The following is a 17,323-nucleotide window of genomic DNA, read 5'->3' on the forward strand; positions in this document are numbered from 1 at the left end:
CAATAGATTGAGCTGACAGTCAAGTGATAATAATGCTAAATATTTCAAACTATGTTTCTTATTGGCATTATTTGAATTGACAACATGGGAATTCTAAATATTCCCATACTTGGACCTCTGACCTCTTCTTCAAATGAGGTTAACTTAAAATTAAAACTGCTTAAAATTCTTCTGATTTTGTTTTTTTATTGGCAACATTTAGGAAATAATACTGGTATATGGGAATTCTAAATAGAGCATTGTAGTTTGCATCCCCACTGTATAATCATGAGGACCTGAATAAAAAACACTGACACTGAGCTGCTGAAATAAAGATGACAAGGGATTGTTGGAAAAAGGACATCATGTCCAAGTGCATGATGTGTTTATATCCTGTTCAGAGAAGTGACACTATAAGCTAAACACAAATATTTGAAAAGTGAAAGCTCAGCAGTTTGTGCTGGATAGCAGCAGGTACCTAACATGCTTGAGTTTTCAATGTAATCAATTAACTGGATTCATCACAACAAAAGAACACACTTTTTTGCCTCACGTCGTCACATTTTGCATTTTTATTTTCTTGGAAAATTACTTTTATCCATTTCTCAGCACTTCATTTGACAGCAGTTGGTTTTCAGAGAGAGGACAGCTGTGGCTCTCCTCTGAAGCAGGGGGGGAGGTGGGGTTGGGACTCAGACCTGATTAGCCGAGCCTGGTTCGACTAAACAAAGTCCAGCAGAGCAGTGTTCAGTTGCAGTAGTTCTGCAGGTCAAAGATGGTACAGGGTTTGTGGCAGCATTCCTCCACAATGCCTCGCTTCACCATCATTTCCATCTGGTCTTTGAAGGTCACTTCATTCTCGCCACCTTGCACCACAGCGCCACCTGCCTTTGGAGGGAGGAAACCTGATGGGATGAAGAGCAGGTGAATGTTCAGATCTAAAATTATGGGAATTTATATTAAATAATACATTTTAAACATATTAGAACATAAATTACTAATTCTAACACAAAGTGTTACAAAATCAGCGCCATTATATGATGCAGGTGTTGAGACAAATGACAATAGATGTAAATTAATCATGTAGGGTCCATAAAGATATGGAAAATTACAGTTTCCAACATGAAAGCTGATTTAAAGTGAATTGAGAGAAAGAAAAGCTGCCCTCAAATTCTTGTCTAGTGTTTCTGTTCATGGTTGGCGGTCTCACCAAGCAGAGGGTCCACATCTCTCCTGGGGTTGTAGAAGAAGCCTCTGTCCCCACAGACCAGATACAGGGCGTCCACCAGGTGAGAGCCGCACAGGTGCTGTGGCCCACCGACGGCCTGGGAGCCCGGCCACGAAACCATCATTAAGACGAGCAGGGAGAAGGTCTGGAGCCAGAGCGCTGCCATGCTGGAAAGAGCTGAACACAAAAGCACATTCACGTTAGCATCACAGTCACTGTCCTCACAACCAAACCTACAGCCAGCACTCACCTGCACAGGCAGAGAGGAGGAGGTAACTCTGAGATGTAGGGCAGGAGCAGCTGTGTGAGGCAGAACCAAGAGCCTTCTCGCCATTTATACTCCACCAGCGCCACCTGGACACGCCCACTGCTATTTCACCCACATTGTGGGGACTTGTGTGTGATTGCGGATTATGGGGACTCTGCAAACCATTAATATGATTTATTAAACCTGAGGTGAAAGATTTGGTTTCAGGAAATGAACAGCCCTGTGAAGAGATGGCGTGTGTGTGTGTATGTGTGTGTGCGTGCGTGCGTGCGTGCGTGCGTGCGTGTGCGTGCGTGCGTGCGTGCGTGCGTGCGTGTGTGTGTGTGTGTGTGTGTGTGTGTACAAACAGATGCGCTGCCATCAGCACATATTAAGTGACAGTGTGTTTCTGATTGACTGGTTACAGCACTTAGTAAAACAAACTAAAGCTAATGAGCCGACATGATCTGATCAGCTATTAACCTTCTGCTCCATCTGCTCAGCTTGTTAGTTTAAAGCAGATAACAGTCGTAGAAATCATTTTTATTTAGGTTTTTTACAAGATGTGTTCACATCATGCAGCATCTCCTATCCTCCATCACATCTGACGTTAACAGGCATGAAAACTGAAAATAAGTCCAAGCTGTCTTTATGTCAAAGAGCTGATATTTCTGATCAAATGTGAGGACTGAACGTTTGTAAAAAGAAATCAGGATGTGCAGCAGAGCTCAGAGTGAAGTGAAACATGTCAGCAGATTTAAAAGTATTTCAAACTCAGTCGTATAACTGTGAAGAAGTTTAATTACACATTTAACCCCTAACAGAGCTTAATATCGGGAAAAAAGCAATTTCAATAGTAAGTCTCAGTTTTTTGTTCATGATAAAAAAATTAAAAAACTTTGCTAAAAAGTCCTGTAGTTATAAAACTGAAATTTTTGTTAATTACAAAGAAAATTTGAGATTTCTTTATTTTTAATGTGGACAAATGGTATAAAACTACCTTTCTATAGCATATTATAGCAGTTTGTTTTATTACTTAATAGCGGCCGAGTTCTTTATCAGCTGGAAAAACTGTAAAACTCATGAATATGAAGTTAAAACTCGTGCCCTCCATCACATTGTTCAAAGTCATTCAGTGAGGTGGCTTAGAGACTTTGGTGGGCCAATTCTGGCCCCCGTGCCTTATGTTTGACAACCCTGAACTACGCAGACAGCATGAAACACAAAGACAAAAGCTTGACTGTCCTGATGTTCCAAATATTTTATTGTAGTTATGGGTCTGAGATGACTTCAGCTGTTTTCAGTCACGCAGTGAGAAAGAGCCAGAGCCTCATCAAACCATCTGCCATGCAAAGAGTGCTTAATGGGTGTCAGAGGTGTGCTGACAGAGCTCTTGTTCCAGCTTGTTAGTCACTTAAAGAAGAAGCTCAACTGACCAAGAAAGAGCGTTACCATGACGAGCTGTCCGTGACGAAGGAGGACGCGTGTTTCGGACAACTTCTCAAAGTGTTTTTCATCTGCATCTACAAATGAACCAGAAACCAGAGCCGCTGTCACCCCACAACCAAACCATAAAAACATTTTCTGCACAATGGATGGAAATTCACTCCATTAAACACTAAATACTACAGCTCAACTTTTATCATTTCTGCTCTTGATTTTCTTTTTCTAATTTTCTTTTAATTCATATTTTTCATTCATTAGAGATACAAGGAATCGGTGTCAAGAAGATGCATTATATTTATGATAAAGTGCCGTTTTAGCTGATATATGTCAGAAGATTATTGTAGACCTGTTTCATTATTTTCTATTGTAATGTTTTCTGTAGTAGATTGTGATAGATTAAACAAAAATAACAATGGCGTCATGTGTAAAATGTAAATCAAATAAGAATTTTTGGACTGTTTCTTATACATTTTTATCACTGAAACCAGGAAAAATATTTAACATTTCTTTCAAAACTCGTGTTTTTGTCAGGGTTCCTGGGTGGTTCACCCAGTGTTTTCAGTTTTGTTCATGTTCAGTTTATTTTGTCACTCGTTCTCATTTCCTGTTTTGCTGTTCCAGTTACTTCCATGTGTCTTTACTCAGATTAAGTTCAGCTGTTCACTCGCCGGTTTCTAATTACTCATCACCCAGCCTGTACTTAAACCCTCAGTTTCGCTCGGTCCAGCGTCTTGTCATTGATGTTGTCTGCGCCGCATGTGTGAGCTCGGTTCAGCAGCTTAAGTTCTGCTCGTCCCCTCATTATAATAAACTCCAACTCTCACCATGAGTCCTGCGTTTGGCTCATCTCTTCCTCTCATCCACACACATCCCTGATAGTTTTTAGTTTAATTAAGCGTACAATTTCCCTTTATAAAGTGAAACCTGGTATCCTATAGTCAAGAAACATATCCAATAATGATTTCTTATATTAATTTAACATTTCTAAAAGTGAGACTCAAGAGAAATACAAATCGAAAATGCAAGGTGGTTTATTTTGGTCATAGTGAAAGGTAAGGAATCTCGGAGAAATTAGGCATATTTAATTGTAATAAAATATTGATTTTTTTAATCACTGTTGTGCTTTTTTAATGTAAACTTCTCATGTTTTGCATTCAGCATCCTAAAAACATACAAATTACCAAATATATCACATGAAGTGCATTTTTTTAAATTAAATATTATATTTAAAGTGAATATGAGTTTAATATGTTGTCTTTGATATAGTGAAACAAAGACAACATATTAAATGTTTTTAGAAACATATTCTATTTTATTTTGATTGTGGTAACTTCATAAAAATGGCAACAAAAGACTGATAAATTTATAATACTAAATAAAAGTATTATACAGTACTGGAACATCTCATAGCTAACATGGCGGGGTGTCATAATCAGCTGAGGAGGGCTTCCCTCCCCCCTTCAGTGCTGTGGGGGCGGGGCAAATGTATCTGAAAGTTTAGGAACAACATGCGCTGCAGGGAACGTCTTGATTCTGCTCTAAATGAAACATTTTTCAGTATTTTACATGTCGTCTTTTTCTGCAGTACTCTGTAAATGATTTGACATAGATCTTTTTTTCACTTTGTTTCAGTTTTGTTGGAAATATAATTGTGTTAAAGCATCTTCATGGTGTTTTTTTTTTTGTTTGGGTTTTTTGTTACAGCTATAAACTGTAGATTTCAGATTCTAATTTCAGATAAAGCTCCATTGTTGTGTGTCTGACAGATGATTTTAATATTACTTCTGTGGTCAGTGATTTGATAAGATAAGACTTTATTGATCCCACTGTGGGGAAATGTGTGTGTTACAGTCTGGCTCGTTGTGTCCTGGGCGAGACACTTCACCCGTTGCCTACTGGTGGTGGTCAGAGGGCCCGGTGGCGCCAGTGTCCGGCAGCCTCGCCTCTGTCAGGGTGGCTGTGGCTACAATGTAGCTGCCATCAGCAGTGTGTGAATGGGTGAATGACTGGATGTGTAAAGCGCTTTGGGGTCCTTAGGGACTAAGTACAGCGCTATACAAATACAGGCCATTTACCATTTACCTCAGCTCAGGTAGAGATAGCAGACGGAAAATACAAAAAATACAAAACAAATAAGATAATACACTACATACAATGGCAGCAAACGCAGAATGTGATTATGGATACAGGGTTGTGGAAATATGCAAGAAATAAATGTAATTAATCTACCATCACTATTACTAAGTAAGTCATAGATATCTATAAGTATGTATGAGTATAGACACTGGTCCAGTATGGTTGCACATCTGAATATGTTTATGATATGTGCACTAAAAATAACACAACTTTTCCACTCCACATGTTGGCGTTATTATTACCTGGTTTCAGTGTGTTGATTATGTGCCCAAAGAGGGGCTGTTTACACCAAGCTTTCAGCTACACAAGTAAAAATGATGAGAATATGTTAAATTTGGAGTCAAATGGTTTGCTCTTTTATTCTTTCTTTTTTTCCTACTTGATAACTGACCACATGATGGTGCCATTGTCCCATCATACTGTAAGTACAGAGTATGGCTGTGAACTGGAAAAAGATGGAGAGAAAAGAGATATTTTAAAGTGCCTAATGTGAATCAACTGGAAAGTAGAAGCTGAAGAGAATGGAGAAAGTAAGTAAAGTGTCAGGAATGACATTGTAAAAGAAAACCAGAACAGGAGACTGACATCAATAAAGAGCTGAGAGCTCTGCTTAAAAGTCTCTGCAATACTAATTCCACACATAACACATTACTTTCAGGCTCTTCCATTTACTGATCACTACTGTGTCTTAAGATTTTATTTGAATTTGGATTTAAAAGGAGTGTTTTAGTTATTTTAAGTGAACCAAACAATTTCTAGAAATGCCTAGAAAATTCCTACATGACAAGTTTTTATTAATCATTCATATTTTTATTACTGTCTATTATCACATGTATGTAATCCAGATATAGATGCAAATATAAAAACATTTCAACATTGTAAGTCTGCAGTTTTAGAAACACACACACACACACACACACACACACACACACACACACACACACACACACACACACACACACACACACACACACACAAAACCTTGAACCAATCCAATCTGTTTTACTTCTGAAGTGTGAGCTCCAAACAGGACGTTATAGAGCTGTCCCACTGGTCACATGGTGAAAAGTAGGTGACCACTGAAGGTGGTGTGATGACCTTGACTATCACGTACCCTTGCATTAGCAGAGAGACGTAAAAAAACATGATCTCCAGCTTCTAGAAGCAGTGAGGCTCCATTAGAGGAAGTCCAAATATGGGATGGTTGAAGTTCAAGTATAATAAAAATTTTCTCTCCATTCTTGAACAACTCAACCCGAGTCATAATGTCTGCATATCCATATGCATGGCACTCAAAGTGGTAGACTCCTCTCACTGGTGCAGTGAAAATACCTGTGGGACATTTGTTTTTGTCATGTTAAATCAGCTGTTAGAACATCTGGAACATCAGCCTGACATCAACATAGCCGAGAAGTGACATTCAGTGTTATTACCTGTGTGTGGGTTGTAGGCATTTCCAATGTTTGTGAAAACCTGTTTAAATATCAGAGTAGTATCTGTGTTAAAGGGTCCAATGTCTAGAGTGCCTCTATCCAACAAAGAAGTCGAGAAAGCCACCTGTTTATCTGAGAGAGAGAAATGTCTTTTTTTTGTTTGTTTTTTAACTTTATGCTTTGTAATTAAACGTGTCACAAACATCCACAGTTACCTTTTCATAGAAAAGATCAGACTCATGATGACTTGCACACATTACCTTGTAACTGTTGCTTCAACTGGTCAATCTCAGTTGTCTGCCTGTCCAGCTTTGTTGAATGATCTAAAAGTGTAAAAAGTAATTTTATGAGTTTCACTTCACTGCACAGCTAATTTTAGAGCATTGTCCATAACATAAAAGAAAGTATGCTGATTAGTTCAGGGTTTTTTCTTTCTATCTGGACATTTTCGTAGTGACATTGGCACTTTTATAAGACAACAGTGAATATAGAAAAATGAAAGCATATGGAAGGTTTCCTGTTACTTCTCTCACTACCTGACATGATACTGTACCTTGATTTTCTTTCTGTAGGATCATGATCTGTGCTTTCTGCACAGCCAGTGAGACTGCCATCTCTCTGAGCACAGCATGGATGTCCTGTTGACAGGGTTGTTGGTTTGAAATCTGCTGGTCAACAATTTCATTATCTGCCTCAGTCGGATTTGTGGAAACGGAGCAGACCAGAAGCAGCAGCGAGAAAAACACCATGATCTCCATTCTGTCAGTGAAAACTCAACGGTATCTGTGTCATCTGCAAACCTGACTGACTTTTATATTACACAGTTATGGTTATGTAGTAATGATTTCATTGGTTTCAGAGATTCTTTGATAACTGAAGGCATAAGTAATCTTAGTGAATGAATCATTAATCATTATGACTTTCAGTCAGAAGGACACAAACGCGTGACTATCAGTGATTGTCTGCTGACAGTAAATTGTGTCAGGACATGTGCTGGTTTAGTTCATAGCAAATAAGAGCAGTTTAAATGACTCTCATGAAGTTTTCTACTAATTCAAAAAGGTAATTAGTCTGGAAACACAGATGTAATGGAGTAATTACCTTTTCCATGTGTGAATCCTGCCAACCTTTGTTTAGAACTTTCACATCCTTCAATGTTGCTGACTCTGTACATTTTGCAGTTATTAATTTAATTATTAATCAGAGATCCACATTAATAATTTAGTATATTTTTGATGCTTTGCTGGTGTATTGTTTGTTTGCAGCTGAATGATGCAATTCTGAGTTTTCACAGTTTTCAAATAGAGATTCCCAATACCAACAAAAACAGGAGTTTAAGCAACAGTGGAATCATTTCTCTGGAGCCGTTTTTCACTGAGGGGTGCTGTTAAGAACTGAGTTTTGTAAAAATGTTTCGGAGCCACATTTGAATCCGTTTCAGGTCTCCTGCTGAGTTACTTCATAAAAACACACTTTGAAACATGATTATAAATTTTCTTTAACCAAATTGAAAAGAATGAGAGAAAACAGTTCACATTTTCAGTCACTACATTTGTTTTGGTATCAGTGCAGACAAAGTTTGCTCTACTTTCCTGAACACCACAACACTCGTACCATGTGAAGATTATCCACGTGCACCCTCACACCACCTGAGCTTTATATTGCACAGTAAAAAGAGGCATGGAGGAAATACGTGTCTCTGATTTTAATGATGCAAAGTACAGCTGATAATGGTGTGAAATCTTTGCTTTGACTGTAAATGCTTAATGTGTCAGTAGTAGATGCACTTATCATTATTAGACTTTATAAATATGGTTTTCATAACAGTCGGTGTACAGCTACTGTTGTAGCCTGTTTGCGTGTGTTGTGTGTTTTTGTATTGAACAAGTGGATTTAATAAGTGTTGAGGTAAACCTGATGATCTTGGACTGTTATAGGATGCCTCAAATTGTTCTTTATGTAAAAGCTGGATGACAATGAGTTAGATGTAATTTGTTGTCTGGAATTGTTGTTTTGCTGATATTGCAATAAAAGTTCAGGAGAGAAGACTCAGAGGTGTTGCTGCTGTGATGCTGAAACCTGCTGTAGAATTGGCTTTCCTGCTTAGTTTGAAGTTCTTATTAATGCAAGTCGGATCCCATAGCATAGGATCAGACTCAACCCTATGCTATGGGATCCCTATGGCTGTAGCGGAGGTAGAGCAGCTCATCTGCTGGTTTTTGTATTTAGTCAAAAAAGTATTTAGTCAGCCACCGATTGTGCAAGTTCTTGCACAATCGGTGGCTGACTAAATACTTTTTTGCCCCACTGTATTTAATCGGACATTTGAGATGAGATTGAGTGGGAGCAGTTTTAAAGGGTTAAATGCAAAACTGAGGAAACGAGCAAAAATGGGAAATGAGCAGCGTCTGGATTTCAATGATTTTGGAGACAAAGCAAAGCTAAGCACAGAATTTTGTAAAAAGAAGACCTGGTTGAAATGATACCAATGTGGAGGACAAATAAATGCATAAAAATAAACGTTTTTATCAGCACACTGAAAAAAATGCTTCCTAACACACAAACCATTCATAATTCCTAAATTAGGATCAAATAGAAGGATCCAAATGAAGAATCATTTGGAGGCCGTAACAGCTGACTCTTGTAAAGGAGCCCAGTCAAAAGATCTGAATCTCTGAAACGATCCAGACCTTCCCTCATGAATGTTGAGGATACTGGCTCTCCTGGTGAAAAATCAGACTTAAAAATATTAACTGGAAGGCTGAAAAGCAACTCCTCAAATTTTCTTTCTAACAACCAGACTCTGAAACAGATGATACACCTCACACTCACCCCTGCTCACAGAAACCCACAATAAATAATACACCTTAATCAAATGTAAACAGGCTCAACCAAATTATATTAGTACTAGTTATAGTAAAAGTCTGCCCTATGCGCGTGTATGAATGGAATGAAAACAAAGTCCTTGTGACTGAACCTTCCAGGTTGAAGGTTTAATGGATCCAGACGGAGAGGATGGCTTTTTAATGGACCATTTTACCAACATGGTTATCTCACTGCTTTCTGTGCACGTTTTAAACTGTTGGAACATGTTTGAAATAAAGATATTGAAGTTTTTATCTTGATGTGCTGATCAGCATGTTGTGCAGCTCTGAGGGTGTTGGATTTTTGCCCAAGGCTAATTGTGCCGTTTAGATCCAAAGTCCAGTTTTGTGTCCAGAAAACACGATATTTGTTTGTGACGGGGTGACAAGAACTGTTTCCTCATACTTCTTGAGCTTTGTCAGACTGACTGATTCACTGCTCTCTTCACAGAGCAAATGTTTGGGGTTTTCCCACTTGTGCAATTAACCAAAGTACAACCTGATAACACTTTTTACTTTGAGGAGAATTTGGAAAGACATCTTTGTCCTCACCTCACCTGCTGTAAGTGCTTGTTACCATAACAAGACAAATACTAGCATGTTCAGATCTGGCTTCACTTGTTCTTGTCACACACTACATTAAGACACTGTCAGCAAAATAATACAGACCCTGAAACGGTCTAAATTAAACATTATATCAGAGTTCTGTGGTCCCTTTGTGAAACGAGCTACATGGCTGTCTGCTTTAATGACGCTGTGATCCACCTCCTACATCGATCCCTCGCTCATCTTGAAAGTGCTTTCAGTGCTATCATGCACACAATGCTGAGAGATAACCTGGAGTATACAGGTGTGAGTGGATCATGGAAGGATCCAGAACTGTGTGTCTGACAGGGTCGTCTGCAGTACAGGCGCCCAATGGGGAAAAGTCCTGGCTCCATTTATATTTACCATACACACCACAGACTTCTACAACGCTGCGCTGCAGTACAGTACACTGCTTAATGCAAAAGTTCTCTGTTGACTCAGCAATCGTTGGCCTTATCACTGACGGGATTACAGGGACTACAGAGGACTGACCAAGGATTGTTTAACAAACAAAAAAAGGTTTTAAATAGTCCATGTCCTGAGGAAACATCTGCACCCAGAAACAAAGATCTCTGTTTACATTACTTTGATCTGAGTATAATATCTGTACTTAGGATGTGTTACATCACTGTTTTGTGGTGATGTCCATATCTGAAACAAATACAAACAGGAAAACTCCACAGATGTCTTTCAATTATTCTTTAATAAATACAAACAGAGTGTCAAAGGGCAGAACTCATTAATTAAGCGGACCCAAACACAGCCGCTCGAGGCTGGTAACGGGTTTAACAGAAAAACAAGCAGTTTATTGAGGCCAGGAAAAAACATTCAAAAAAAGGGCAAAAGAGGAGACAGATGAAAATAAACTAAGATCAAAACACAAAGAACGTGGAAAAAACTTCAGACCAGGAACACGGGGAGACAATCAGACGACCTGACAATGAACACCTGGGAACACACCTGAGACGAATATACCTAACCACACAGGAAGCAAAACTAAACACAATGCACACAGGACGTGACACTTTCAAAGTAAAACAGGAAACACTGAGATCCAGACTAATTCACACAACTTGACATAGGAGCTGGGCTTGGGAGACAATGGGAGTAGTTTTCCAGGAGAGGGGAATGTGGAAACAGTTAACGGAGATGATACAGAGAGAGAGGGAGAGGGGCACATGACGGGCTTGGGAGAACACACATGAAAGCACAACACAGACGGAGGAGCCACAGAATGAAGCACAAGCATGGGAACATGTAAACAGGATAGAGACACAACTACACGACACAGGGACAAGAACACACGGGCCGGGAGTATAATCAACTTAGCAGGAAAAAACATGACTATAAACTAAATGATAGACAAGAAAAAGATTACAAAGAAACCAGAACAAAACATCATAAACTCAGAATGGAGTTCGAATGACCCAGAACCATGACACAAACAAAAAAAGAAAAAAAAATTATTATTTTGGTAGAAATATGACTGCAAACTGTTACACTGTATCATCGCCTTTATCTAAAAATGTGAATGGTTTAAAAACAGAAGACAGGTGGTTTACATTTACCATCAATGACATGAATGCACTTAACACATAATTCTCAAACAGCTGAGCAAAAACAACATGAGGAAGTGCTTCGGTCTCACATGGTGAAAATCAGATGACCGCTGAAGGTGGAAAGATGATTTTGATTGTCGTAGATTTTCGCGTTAGTAGCGAGATGCAAAAGCACCTGATCTCCAACCTGCAGCAGCAGAGAGGCTCCATTAGAGGTGGTTACATAATGGGACGGCTGGACTTCATATGCTGTGAATATACGCTCTCCATTTTTAAACAACAGAGCATATACAGCATGTGAAGCATCTCCATGTGCACCTATGTGCCACTCAAAGTGGTAGTCCCACAGGTAAAATACCTGTGGGACATTTGTTTTTGTTAAAGGGAAAATCAGCTGTTAGAACATCTGGAACATCAGCCTGACATCAACATAGCTGAAAAGTGACATTCAGTGTTATTACCTGTGTGTTTGTTGTAGGCATTTCCAATGTTTGTGACAACATGTTTGAAGACCAGAGTACTCTGAGTGTTAAAGGGTCCAGTATATCCTTCACCTTGATCCAGCAGAGAGGCTGAGAAAGCCACCTGTGTGACTGAGAGAGAGAGAAATGTCATTAATATTCACAACTTGCAGTAAAATAACAATTTACAGTTTTTATTGTCATAGAATCAAAAAAGAAAAACATTAGCTGTTTTCTGTGTTTATGGGAAATGATTGTTGTGCTGACCAAATATCTGAAAAGACCTTTGCATTCATTTGAGCTGTAACCAAATGTGTCACACGTACATGACCACCCACCACTTGTCTCATTGTGAGCCATTAAGAGGCATTAAAGGAAGATCTTCATGTCGACACGAAGCCAGTTTGTTTATTTAGCAGATATGAAGGCACTTAAAACATGAAACAATCTGCTAAATAAATCAATTGAAGACTTCACAGTCAGTGTGTCTTGTAAATGTTTACATTAACAGTCAGAGTCATGGTGATTTCAGTACCTTTCAGCTCCTGCTTTAACTCGACAACCTCAGACTTGTGAGTCTCCAGCTCTTCCAGCTTTGCTGCATGATCTGAATAAAATGAGTAAAGGAAAAAGTTTATCATTTTCTCTAGACACAACATTAATATTTGTGTAATATTAACCAGCTGAGAGTCGTTGGTGTTGCTTGGAGCTGGTGTGTTTGCCTGTGTGGGATGATTACCTTGCAGCTGCTGCTTCAGCTTATCAATCTCAGTCTTTTGACTCTCTGCTTCTTTCAGTTTTGCAACAAGTTCTGAAAAACAAATTATAAACAACTTTACATTTAAGTTTAGTGGCCCGTGATGTAGTGATTCACCTTAGAAACACAAAGATTCTGTGTCCCAGGAGGAGATGCAAATATTTTGGATGTTGTGTCAGGAAGACCATCCGTGGAGCTACATGCTGTGATACTGGTACTTCTGTAATTCCCAAAGGTAATATTTTACCTTTGTTATGTTCTTTTAAGGTTCTGATCTCCACTTTCTGTTCGGTCAGTGAGGCGGTCATCTCTCTCAGCACAGCATGGATGTCCTGTGGACAGGGTGGCTGGAGTGGAGTCTCAGGCTGATCTGCTGAAATAGAGCAGACCAGAAGCAACGGCAGGAAAAACATGATGATCTCCATTCTGTCGCTGGATAACTGCTGTGCAACTGTACTGTCTCCAAAGTGAAGCTTTTTATAACATAAATGAGGAGGTTACTGCACCACCTCTCAAACACACACCCACACTGCCCCCAACACATCCTGTGTAAAAGCTGCTTGTGTCAGTACAGCACAGGTATGTAAGTAACTGTGAGTCTCATTCTGTTCATGCTACACTGAGCAGTGGTCTCCTCCACGTCCCCTCAGCCTCCACCTCACACACTGCAGAGCCACAGGACCACACCTCCTACAGGCGGTGAATTATTATTATTTTTTTTTTTTTTCTGCCTGTCCCATTTGGTTCTTTAGCCGTCAGAATTGTTGTCTGAAGACCAAGAAGGAGACCCAATGGATTTACTTTGCCAAATGGATCATCGTGGCATTGCCGTATCGGTCCATTTGATCGACCTTCGTTTTTATTATTTATTTTATTTTATTTTCAGATGTTACAGACGGGACAGACATGAGTGAGGGATAGGAAAGGGAGAGAGAAAGAGGAAGGAAAAGAAAAACAGAAGGGGAGAGGGACAGTGAGAAAGGAAAAAAAAATCTCCTGGATCACCTGTTGAGAGAAGAAGAATAGAAAACAAGCAAAAAAAACCAAAGCAACATACTAAACACAACACCATCGCATTAATCTAGCTAAGTGTAAACAGCAGTAAATACTAAATATTCAATGTTGTTGTGCAGCACGCAGGACAGACAGCGCACAATGTGCTTTGAAGTAGCAGCCAAGAAAGGTGTAATTTAAGTCTACGAGCAGTGAACACCCGCGTGCACACCTGTGTGGATCAGCGCGCTTGTATTCAAATGGTTTCCACATGTAATGGTCTGCAAGAGGATGTAGCGAGCCATAGCCCCGCCCCCAGGGTATGAAGCAGGCATGGAGGAGATCCAGGCCCCAGACATCCAGAGGCTCCCAGAGCACGAGAGCCCAAGGAGGACCACCGGAGGGGCATCCGTGCCACCCTCATGGGAAGGGCTGAGTATCCCCAGACGAGGCGTCACCCAGTAGCCACCGAGCAGAAGCTAGAGGGGGCTGCACCGGCGTGCCCGCCGGCTCTGCCAGCAGCCAGCTGTGCCAGAGTGAACCGAGCCGCAGGCCCAGAGGCCGGAGGCCCGAGGGTCCCCCGCACCCCGGAAGAGGCCTGACCGAGCAACAGGCGCCAGGTTCCCCCCCTTCAAAATGGTCAGATACAGATACTGAACTGAAAACAACAGCTTGTGAGAAGTCCTCCAGAAAACGTGGAGAACTGTTTCTCAAAATGATTTTCTAACATTTAAAGATAGTCTGGCTTGGAAGCAAATTATAGAGAAATAAGAGGCTAAACTGGTAGAAAGTCATTTCATGGAAATCATTTATATTCTTCTTGTTTACATTAAACTTCCAAAGACAGCACATGCACTGACCCATTTTACTGCCGACTGACAATCGTTCACAGTAACTTGTTTCCTTGTAGCCTTTTAAATGGTACTCATAAACATTACAATAGCCAGTGATTTATAAGGCATAGTAATGTCCTCAGTTATCTTAGGAAAGGTGGCTACGTCATCTTTGTACTGTGTAATATAAAAGTCAGTCAGGTTTGCAGATGACACAGATACGGTTGAGTTTTCACTGACAGAATGGAGATCATGGTGTTTTTCTTGCTGTTGCTTCTGGTCTGCTCTGTTTCCACAAATCAGACAGAGGCAGATAATGAAATTGTTGACCAGCAGATTTCAAACCAACAACCCTGTCAACAGGACATCCATGCTGTGCTCAGAGAGATGGCAGTCTCACTGGCTGAACAGAAGATTGAGATCAGGACATTAAAACAAGATAATCAAGGTACAGTAGTGTGTGTTTCCTATGACCAACGTTTGTGTCACAGTGTCATTTCATAAATATTCACAATGACAAAAATGACATAATGATGGATTGGATTTATATAGCGCTTTTCAAGGCAATCTTCAAACAAAGATCTAAATAAAGTTGTTTTTTAGAGCATGTAACAAAACTAGAGAGGCAGATGACTGAGTTGGAGAGGCAGAAGGCTGAGATTGAACATCTGAAGCAGCAATCAAAAGGTAATGTAATCAATTAAGTTATGATTGTTTCAGTGAACTTATGAATGCCCACATCATAAATATTTTCCAGTTGTTAAAGAGGAACAACCCCTAAATATCTCAGTGTAATCCTTTGACCCGAATGTAACTATCTTAGTCTGCTGTTTGCTGCTTTTAAACACAATCGTATAGTTGGTGATCAAATCCATAGTTTTATTATCTGAAATGCTTTTTTGCCCCACTGTACAACCTCAGCAACTATCAAATAATAAAGCTAAAACAAATAAGCTGATAGACCTTAAAACAGGAAAAAATAAAAGCCTAAAAGAAGCAGAACATGAATCCAGGTCACTAACGTGGGGGGTGTAACTGGAAGAATATTTAGCATTTATGATATTATAAAGGAGGTCACCACACATTGGATTATTGTAAGTCTTATCACTTTGTGGAGCTTATAGGTTTCTTTTAAAGTACAACATCATATTTAGTATCCAACACTTAATCTAATTAAATTTAGCTGGTGAATAGGCACCAACCATGACATGACTACATCACTGCATAACAAAAACATTTATGTCAGCAAATTGTTTTTGATTCTCAGAAAAAAAAACAATAGTCCCATTGCACTGTGTTAACAAAGAAAACATTAAACTATGAAAAAGAAATCCTCAATTGAAGGAAAAATGTTTAAATCAAAAACAAAAGTTTAAAACAATCCACCTTCCTTCTCTCTCAGTCAAACAAGTGGCTTTCTCAGCATCTCTGTTGGAGGGTGGCTATGGATATACTGGACCCTTTAATGTACAGATTACTTTAGTCTTCAGACGTGTCATCACAAACATTGGAAACGCCTACAACCCACAAACAGGTAATAATAATGTGTATCTTGTTCCTGAAGTGTTGATGTCAATCTGATCTGTTGTAGATGCTCTAACAGTTCATTTTCTATTGAACAGGTATCTTCATTGCTCCAGTGAGAGGAGCCTACCACTTTGAGTGGCACCTACATGGACATGCATACAAATCTCATCCTATAGCTGGTGTGTTGTTCAGGAATGGAGAACACATTTTTCTTGCATTTGAACTGCAGGCATCTGGTACTGTGAGCACTTCTTGTGGTACCTCACTGCTTCTAGAACCTGGAGATCAGGTGTCTTTGCGTCTCTGGGCTCATGCCAGGATTTTTGATGGTGTTAATCATGACACCAACTTCAGTGGTCACTTGCTTTTCACCGTGTGAGATGTGTAAGAACTCCAGAACAACTTTCTGTTTCAGCTTTCCTGTATGGGTGAAGCTTTAAGTAGCAATGCTTAAATACGTCTTAGAATAACTTCTAAGAAGGAGTCATCAGCTATTTGATCTATTTTGTGTTTAGTTTAGATTTCTACCACTCCTCTGCTGACACAGATAATGTTTAACTTCCTTTTATGTCCTTTTATGTATCCTGCTTTCGTGTGTTGGTCAATTTCTTTAACCTGAACTTACCTAGCCTAGCAGATGGTGAAGTTATTTCAGTTATATTGGTAGTACACAGATTATTAACCATTATTAACCATAGTTGAGTTTAGACTCTTTTAGAAATCAACCACCCCAAATTTCATCACAGCACCCCTAAAAATAACAATAGTAATAGTAGTGAGTGTATTTTTGTATTATTTTCTGGAATTATCTTCAAATGTATTATTTTCCCAACTTTTTTATTAATGACAAAATGGAATGCTGGAACATTACTGTGACTTATAAAGAGTCTGCTAATTAGTATTTGTTCTCTAAATAGCATCAAAAATATTAACTAATGTAGCTGAAATCACTAGAGATTATTGGCTAATTTGAACCTTCTAATCCACTAGTTTGCTGGGATATTGTGAGTTGCCAGTTAAGAAGCTGATATACTTTATCATTTTAGTTTGTTAAAAAATTCTGTTCCTATTCTGGTCAAATTGGGCTTCAGTGTTTGTTTACAATACAGCTCCAGATCCAGGTGATAGGAAGTCAAACTGATGTTACCTGTCAGTGTCCAGCAGTAGCCAGTATTCAGTTTAAATATTGTTGCTAACTGGATCAGTTTATGTCTTCTATACACTGTAACATTTCTCTTTTTTGGGGTGACGGCACAAAGACTGAGAGAGAAT

General features: G+C 39.3%; 4 protein-coding genes across 4 annotated transcripts; 1 reads left to right on the forward strand and 3 right to left on the reverse strand.

Annotated features, from left to right (window-relative positions):
* Positions 1 to 451: 451 nt before the first annotated feature.
* Positions 452 to 1,506, reverse strand: ins (preproinsulin). The gene is made up of 3 exons (XM_085288003.1): positions 1,458 to 1,506; positions 1,190 to 1,384; positions 452 to 884 (listed from the first exon to the last, which is right to left on the reverse strand). The coding sequence occupies exons 2-3, from the start codon at positions 1,371 to 1,373 to the stop codon at positions 727 to 729; spliced, it is 342 nt and encodes a 113-aa protein (XP_085144129.1). The 5' UTR covers positions 1,374 to 1,384; positions 1,458 to 1,506; the 3' UTR covers positions 452 to 726.
* A 4,171-nt stretch (positions 1,507 to 5,677) lies between these two features.
* LOC146566304 (complement C1q tumor necrosis factor-related protein 3-like) lies at positions 5,678 to 7,257 on the reverse strand. Its single transcript, XM_085288004.1, has 4 exons — positions 7,023 to 7,257; positions 6,730 to 6,792; positions 6,470 to 6,601; positions 5,678 to 6,368 (listed from the first exon to the last, which is right to left on the reverse strand). Exons 1-4 carry the CDS (start codon positions 7,225 to 7,227, stop codon positions 6,091 to 6,093), a joined length of 678 nt encoding a protein of 225 aa, XP_085144130.1. The 5' UTR covers positions 7,228 to 7,257; the 3' UTR covers positions 5,678 to 6,090.
* Positions 7,258 to 11,565: 4,308 nt separating this feature from the next.
* On the reverse strand, positions 11,566 to 13,138 carry LOC146566305 (complement C1q-like protein 4). The gene is made up of 5 exons (XM_085288005.1): positions 12,946 to 13,138; positions 12,681 to 12,752; positions 12,477 to 12,548; positions 11,913 to 12,073; positions 11,566 to 11,820 (listed from the first exon to the last, which is right to left on the reverse strand). The coding sequence occupies exons 1-5, from the start codon at positions 13,121 to 13,123 to the stop codon at positions 11,566 to 11,568; spliced, it is 738 nt and encodes a 245-aa protein (XP_085144131.1). The 5' UTR covers positions 13,124 to 13,138.
* Positions 13,139 to 14,713: 1,575 nt separating this feature from the next.
* On the forward strand, positions 14,714 to 17,323 carry LOC146566306 (collagen alpha-1(VIII) chain-like). The gene is made up of 4 exons (XM_085288006.1): positions 14,714 to 14,972; positions 15,128 to 15,211; positions 15,927 to 16,058; positions 16,147 to 17,323. Exons 1-4 carry the CDS (start codon positions 14,768 to 14,770, stop codon positions 16,428 to 16,430), a joined length of 705 nt encoding a protein of 234 aa, XP_085144132.1. The 5' UTR covers positions 14,714 to 14,767; the 3' UTR covers positions 16,431 to 17,323.

The sequence above is a fragment of the Mchenga conophoros genome, linkage group LG10, assembly GCF_057382185.1.
Source record: "Mchenga conophoros isolate Kocher_MC1m ecotype Shallow Benthic linkage group LG10, M_conophoros_male_GT1.1, whole genome shotgun sequence".
In the NCBI taxonomy this organism is placed as follows: domain Eukaryota; kingdom Metazoa; phylum Chordata; class Actinopteri; order Cichliformes; family Cichlidae; genus Mchenga; species Mchenga conophoros.

What these genes read in the sequence shown, in the direction of transcription:
- ins (XM_085288003.1), bottom strand. Translation starts at nt 1,373, where the DNA reads ATGGCAGCGCTCTGGCTCCAGACCTTCTCCCTGCTCGTCTTAATGATG. An exon ending in AGATGTGGACCCTCTGCTTG is followed by an intron (nt 885 to 1,189) that starts GTGAGACCGCCA and finishes TCATCCCATCAG; the next exon opens with GTTTCCTCCCTCCAAAGGCA.
- LOC146566304 (XM_085288004.1), bottom strand. Translation starts at nt 7,227, where the DNA reads ATGGAGATCATGGTGTTTTTCTCGCTGCTGCTTCTGGTCTGCTCCGTT. An exon ending in CCTACAGAAAGAAAATCAAG is followed by an intron (nt 6,793 to 7,022) that starts GTACAGTATCAT and finishes TTACACTTTTAG; the next exon opens with ATCATTCAACAAAGCTGGAC. An exon ending in GTTGAAGCAACAGTTACAAG is followed by an intron (nt 6,602 to 6,729) that starts GTAATGTGTGCA and finishes TCTCTCTCTCAG; the next exon opens with ATAAACAGGTGGCTTTCTCG.
- LOC146566305 (XM_085288005.1), bottom strand. Translation starts at nt 13,123, where the DNA reads ATGGAGATCATCATGTTTTTCCTGCCGTTGCTTCTGGTCTGCTCTATT. An exon ending in CTTAAAAGAACATAACAAAG is followed by an intron (nt 12,753 to 12,945) that starts GTAAAATATTAC and finishes TTTGTTTTTCAG; the next exon opens with AACTTGTTGCAAAACTGAAA. An exon ending in CTGAATGTCACTTTTCAGCT is followed by an intron (nt 11,821 to 11,912) that starts ATGTTGATGTCA and finishes TACCTGTGGGAC; the next exon opens with TACCACTTTGAGTGGCACAT.
- LOC146566306 (XM_085288006.1), top strand. Translation starts at nt 14,768, where the DNA reads ATGGAGATCATGGTGTTTTTCTTGCTGTTGCTTCTGGTCTGCTCTGTT. An exon ending in TCTGAAGCAGCAATCAAAAG is followed by an intron (nt 15,212 to 15,926) that starts GTAATGTAATCA and finishes CTTCTCTCTCAG; the next exon opens with TCAAACAAGTGGCTTTCTCA. An exon ending in CGCCTACAACCCACAAACAG is followed by an intron (nt 16,059 to 16,146) that starts GTAATAATAATG and finishes TCTATTGAACAG; the next exon opens with GTATCTTCATTGCTCCAGTG.